Source organism: Canis lupus, chromosome 30, assembly GCF_003254725.2.
Source record: "Canis lupus dingo isolate Sandy chromosome 30, ASM325472v2, whole genome shotgun sequence".
Taxonomy (NCBI): domain Eukaryota; kingdom Metazoa; phylum Chordata; class Mammalia; order Carnivora; family Canidae; genus Canis; species Canis lupus.
The window spans coordinates 16,857,773-16,863,772 of record NC_064272.1 but is presented as its reverse complement, the minus strand read 5'-3'; the positions used below and the strand labels follow the sequence as shown (position 1 = coordinate 16,863,772).

At 46.2% G+C, this 6,000-nt stretch overlaps 1 protein-coding gene across 2 annotated transcripts in view; it reads left to right on the top strand.

Annotated features, from left to right (window-relative positions):
* The first annotated feature begins 4,438 nt into the window (after positions 1 to 4,438).
* The window catches only part of SPPL2A (signal peptide peptidase like 2A), a 57,483-nt gene continuing 55,921 nt past the window's right edge, over positions 4,439 to 6,000 (top strand). Inside the window, exon 1 of one of the 2 annotated variants that reach the window (XM_049104090.1) lies at positions 4,439 to 4,578. Coding sequence is in view for 1 of the 2 variants with exons in the window: in XM_035708780.2 (XP_035564673.1) it covers positions 5,305 to 5,370 (66 nt within the window). In the remaining variant the exon portion in view is untranslated. Of the gene's footprint in view, positions 4,579 to 5,130; positions 5,371 to 6,000 lie in introns of those variants that run through there. The other variant, XM_035708780.2, reaches the window with a different exon arrangement.

Genomic DNA, 6,000 nt, shown 5'->3' with positions numbered 1-6,000 from the left:
ATGTTATCGTACACACATATCAAGTTATTGTTATTCATTTTTAGTGTAAAATATAACCTGAAAAAAAAAAAGAATCTATGCTATTATCAAGAGCTCACTTAGTAAATTTAAACTGTTCAAAAAACTACATAACTTTAAAATATATATATATATTTCTGGATTTAGTAATCTTATCACCAAAAGAATCATCTTAATATTGAAATCTGCAACTTAAACTTCTTCTTCTTCCTATTACCAATGAGGAAACCCTCAGATTTTTCAAAGTAAATTAAAGTAAAAGAACTAGGGACACCTGGGTGGCTCAGCTGATTGAGTGTCTGACTCTTGCTTTCAGCTCAGTTCATGATCTCAGAGTCATGGGATCGAACCCCGTGTCAGGCTCTGAGCCTAGCCGGGAGTTGACTTGAGATTCTCTCTCTCCCTCTCCCTCTGCCCCCACTCTGCTCTCTCTCCAGAGAGAGTGTTTATGTATGCTCAAATACATAAATCTTTAAAAAGAATGTTAAAAATAAAAGAACTTTTTAAAATTAGATCCAGTGGTTCCTCAATGTCTAGTTTTGTCTAAACTTTAGAAGATACTTCAGAAATAATTTAGTTGAACCTAAAAATATTCAAAATGACAACACAGCCATCTTAATTATTGGCAAAAGTTCTTAATTAAGCAAACATTTATCGAGTACCTACAATGATACACTTGATCTTAGCCAAAAGGCAGAGAAGTGATCACCTACAATGATACAAAGGGGAATCCAATTCACAGATTCTGGATGCTCCCTACTCCATTATCTGTCAGAATCCTATCTGATTGGGTTTAAATTCCTGCTTCATATATTGTGAGAGATTTCATATGAATAATTTGACCTCTACACTTCCTCATCTGCCAAATGAAAGTAATAATTTACTTCATAAAATTGCTTTGCATGAATTAAATTAGATAATGTATGCAAAAAACACAAGTGTAAATGTGAATTTTAAAATAATAATAATAGTAATGGTTTATAAGACATTATTATTAAACTTTGCATGGTGTTGCTTTCAATAAGTTTCCTTGTTGGGGCGCCTAGGTGGTGCAATCAGTTAAGCATCCAATTCTTGGTTTCAGCTGAGGTTGTGGTGCCTCACATTGGGCTCCGTGCTCAGTGTAGAATCTGCTTCAGATTCTCTCTCCCTCTGCCCCTCCCCACTGTGCCAGCTCTCTCTCTCAAATAAATAAATAAATCTTTAAAGAAGAAGAAGTAGTAATAATAGTAATAGGAGAAGGAGGGGGGGGGAGGAGGAGGAGGAGGAGGAGGAGTTGTTGTTTCTCTGTTGAGAGTTGACAAAGATTTCCTAAGAGAAGTAACCAGAGTTTGAATTTTGGTCTATCACATTGGGTCACTTGCTGCTCCACAACTGTGAGCTTTAGGAAATTCTTTCTCCTAATATTTTCAGCTACCAAATATTCTTCTGTGCTCCCTAAGATTCAAGTTGCCTCTCATGTAGGAACTGGCAACTATGTTTGACTGATTGACATAACTCCAATGGGGAGAAATTCTGCCAAAAACAGTAATAAACATATGTGAACAGGTGAACAGAAGATCTAGTGATGAAACCATAGATGTTGGCTCACCTCTCTGTTTCTCTCACCTCTTGTGAACCAGGAAGCATTCAAGTCACATGTTCTCCTCAAGGAGAAATGCCTCATAAACAGGTATTAGAGGAGGAAAGCATTTAACCAAAGACAGGTAGTCTTTACAGAAAAGCAAAATCATGAAACTCTAAGCAGTTTTTTAATCTATGGACAAGATAATTACTGAGACTGAGGTGGTAATCGTTAATCCCATTAAAAAAGTGATAAGCACAAAAATCAACTCAAAATGCTGTAAGGACGTAAAATATAAGACCACAAACTATAAAACACTTAGAAGAAAACATAGGTTCCAACAACTTACAACATTCTTTTATCATTGGGAAAAAATTCCATTAAGTAAGTATATGTAGAAATTAAAATGATCTTTAATCTAATGATCCTTGTTTTCTGTAACTGGATTTTTAAAAAGATTTTATTTATTCATGAGAAACACAGAGAAAGAGGCAGAGACACAGGCAGAGGGAGAATCAGGCTCCCCATGGGGAGCCTGATGTGGGACTCCATCATCCGGGACTCTGGGATCACACCCTGAGCCGAAGGCAGACGCTCAACCACTGAACCACCCAGGCATCCCTGTAATTGGATTTTTTAAAAAAAGATTTATTTCTTTTAGAGCAAGAGAGAACATGAGTAGAATGGAGGAGAGGAAGAAGGAGGCTCCCCCCTGAGCAGGGAGTCCAATGCAAGGCTGGATCATTGGACTTCAGGATCATGATGGGAGCTGAAGGCAGATGCCCAACCAACTGAGCCACCCAGGTGCCCCTGTAATTGGATTTTTATACATAGTTTATTTATGGAAGAAAGATATTGACTAAAGCTTATCCTGGTACTCTTTATCATACCTAATACTTGCAGGGAAATTCAAATGTTACAGAAGTATTCGCCAAATAACTGTTAACAGCCTTTTCAGTAGTCAAGTCATTACACAAATCTTTTAATCTTCCATTAACTCTCTCAGTTTCCTTTGCTTTGTCCTGCCTTGGGACTTTGACCAAGGAGACACCATTCTGACAGGGGAATTATGACAAACAATGCTGATACTTTGGATGACAGCAGTAACATAGCCTTCTGTTGTACTTCTTTTTAATCATATTAATTTATTCATGAGAGACACAGAGAGAGAGGCAGAGACATAGGCAAAGGGAGAAGCAGGCTCCCTGTGGGCAGCCCAATTTGGGACTTGATCCTGGGATCCTGGGAGGTGCTCAACCACTGAGCCACCCAGGTATCCCTCCTTCTATTATTCTTTTCTTTCCCCTTTTCTCCTTCTCTTCCTCCTGCTTTAAAAAAATTTTTTTTCTGATTAATTTTACCCACATTACAAATCATGTAGTTTTTACAATAATCGTGAGGCAGGCAGTACAAGTATTAGTGTCCATATTTTTTTAACTGAGAAAACTAAAGCAAGCAAAGAAGTATTGCACAACGAACTAGCCTATAACACAGTTTCTTTGACTGCAAGCACAAAATTTTCTCCAGTTGAGAAGGAAAAGTGGGCATAAATGTAGACAGGAAAACCAAAGATCTTCAGACAGCCTCAGGAGCCACACTGGAGATTCACCAGGCAAAGTGCCACTCTGGGCAGGAGGGAATATTTAGAGATGAAGTCATCTAGTCCATCACAGCCATTTTACTAAAGAGGAAAATTGCTTGCCCTCAGTAGCTAGAAAGTATGAAAAAGTGTCGAGGATTGATAGGCAGGAAACCTGTGTTCTGGCCTCATTCTGCCACTAACCTTAGCACCAACCTACCTAGCCACCAACCTGCAAACATTTGACTTGGATGTCCTACATCAATTTCAAAATATGCCCAAAATATTCCTCTCTACAACCCCCCTCCCATCCCGACCCCTGTGGTGAATCATCTCAATAAATGGCCCAAGACAGAACCCTAGCAATCATCCCTCTCTTTCATGTCCCATGTCCTCTCAGTTACCAAATTCTGCTACATATCTTTCAGATCCATCTCCTCCTCCCCATTTCCACTGCCACTCTCTCAGTTGCTCTCACTATGCCTGGCCTGGGTTAGGTTACCACAGCTGTCTGACAGGTTTCCTGGCTCCCACCCTTGCCCTGTTTCAATCCAACTGCCACCTCGCCTGCCACCACAAAGAGTTTTCTAAACCAGAAACTCACTGCTTTAGTTATTATGAATCTGTTTTCCACCAACAATTGGATGAAGCATAAAGTCCCAAGCTAGACGTCCCAATCTGTTCGCGATTTGGCTTCGGCCCTCTACTCTCACTTCATCTTTCACTACTCATAACTTCAGCCCCGCCCCAGTTTTGCAGTTCCTCCAATGTCACCTTTGGCTTTGACACTAATGGCTCACTCTTCCTGGAAGTCTCCCCCTTCCCCTGCCCATTGCCTGGCTAAAATTAACTCAGCCTTCTAGACTCAACTTAGGTTGGAATTTTTCCTGGCACCCCTTTTATAAGTTCCTTTGATACTCCCATGGCATCTTGTGCAAACGAAAAAGTCACTATTCACACTGAACTATGTTTGCTCACACATCTGTGTCCCTTGCTAAACTCAGCTGTGGGATGGCAGGGACAGCATCCTATCCAATGAATAGCTGAGGATCTACTTTATGCCAGATATAGGTATAAGCAAAGGCACTTCTTACTTTGCTGGGAGTGGGAGGCGATATCACAGATAAACACATAAGCAAAAGACTATGAGAGTGAAAAGCGCCTTGCAGAGAATTAAAATAAGCCACGTGGTAATGAAAGTGACTGGATGGCTACTTGAGATAGGGTGTATCAGGAAGTGCCCTCTGGGGCAGGGACATTTAAGCTGTCGAGGGAATGCCAAGGAACCGGTATCGAGGGAGAGAAAACCACTGAGGACAAAGGACTACCAGTACAAAAGAAGGAGAGGTGGCCCACGTGGATGTAAAGCGTGGGAAAGTCGAGAACATGGGGTCAAAGAAGACAGGGACCAACTTAGGTAAAGTCTTTAAGCCAGAGTAGAGTTTTGATTTTGTTCTAAGTGTGGTGGGCAGTGACAGCCATGACCTGATTGAGCCCGGGTGGCGCAGCGGTTTAGCGCCGCTTTCGGCCCGGGGTGTGACCCCGGGGACCCCGGATCGAGTCCCACGTCGGGCTCCCTGCATGGAGCCTGCTTCTCCCTCTGTCTCTTTCTCTCTCTCTCTCTAATAAAAAAATCTAAGACCCCTGCCCAGGGTGCAAACAGACCAGTTTGGAGGAGAGAGACTGCGGTGGGCGAGTTAAGACTCGGCGCACGTAGGCTTTGGGCCCCGCCCGCCCGGGTGGGGACCGGAGCTCGGAGCAGGTGCACGGCGGCTCCCGGGAGCAAGAGGAGCAACGGACAGAGCGGCTTCGGGCGGGCCCCTGCTCCCTGGACTCTGCGGGCAGGCCGCGGCGGCAGCCGTTGAGACCCACGCCCCGACGCCGGGGCCCGCAGCGCCGAGAGGCAGCCCGGCTGGGGGCGCGCGCCGCCCCGGCCTCCACGTGCCCCGCGCGGGGCTTCCGCGTCCTCTGGGCGGAGCCGGAAGAGGAAGTCGGCGCCGCAGCGGCGGCCCCGGCAGGAGCGGCGGCCCCCGCCCACCCCCGCCGTCCGCGCCCGTCCGGCCCGGCCACGGAGGCAGCGCCGCGGCGGGAGCGGAGCCCGAGCCCGCCCAGAAGCGCCGCGCCGCCGGGCGCCAGCAGTGCGATGGGGCCGCAGCGGCCGCCGCTCACGGCCGCGACCGCCCTGCTCTGGGGCTTCCTGCTCCCGCTGGTAAGGGGGACGGCCGGGCGCTCGGGCCTCCCCGGGGCGGGGCCGGGGCTCCCTGCCCCTTCTCCTCCCCACCCCCGGGCTCCCGCCCGGCGTCTCCTTCGCCCGCAGCCCAGCGGCCTGCCCCCTTCCCGCTTCTCCGTTTCCTTCCAGCCATCCTCTTCTTCACCCGCTTTCCTGCCCCGCCCCCACCCCACCCCCACCCCCACCCCGGACGCTCTTGCTACACTGACCTCGGGGTTCCGGGCCTTCTAAGCCTTTCTTACAGCATCTTGATCTCTTTCACCCGGAAAAAGGGAAAAAAAAGGCCATACATGTCCCCGGGGTGTTTAGCGGTTCAAAGACGGGGCTTTAGGTTAAATTGCTCAAATACAGATTTTTTTTTTTTTCTTTTTGGCTTCCTCTGTAGTTCCTGCTTCGCCTTAGGGCTCATTCCGTTTCCTTGAGTGTGTGTCCGTGTAGGGGGCGGTGTGTAATAATGGTCATAATGTAAAATACTTTTTTTAAAGGACACATCAAAGTGTAGTATCTTTGTGGTTTTCGATTCTCCGCCTAGTTTAAAGGGGAGGGGGGTCGGTTAAGGAACAGTAACAAATAAGACGAGCACTAGTTTGTTTTCATGATTAGGAAAAG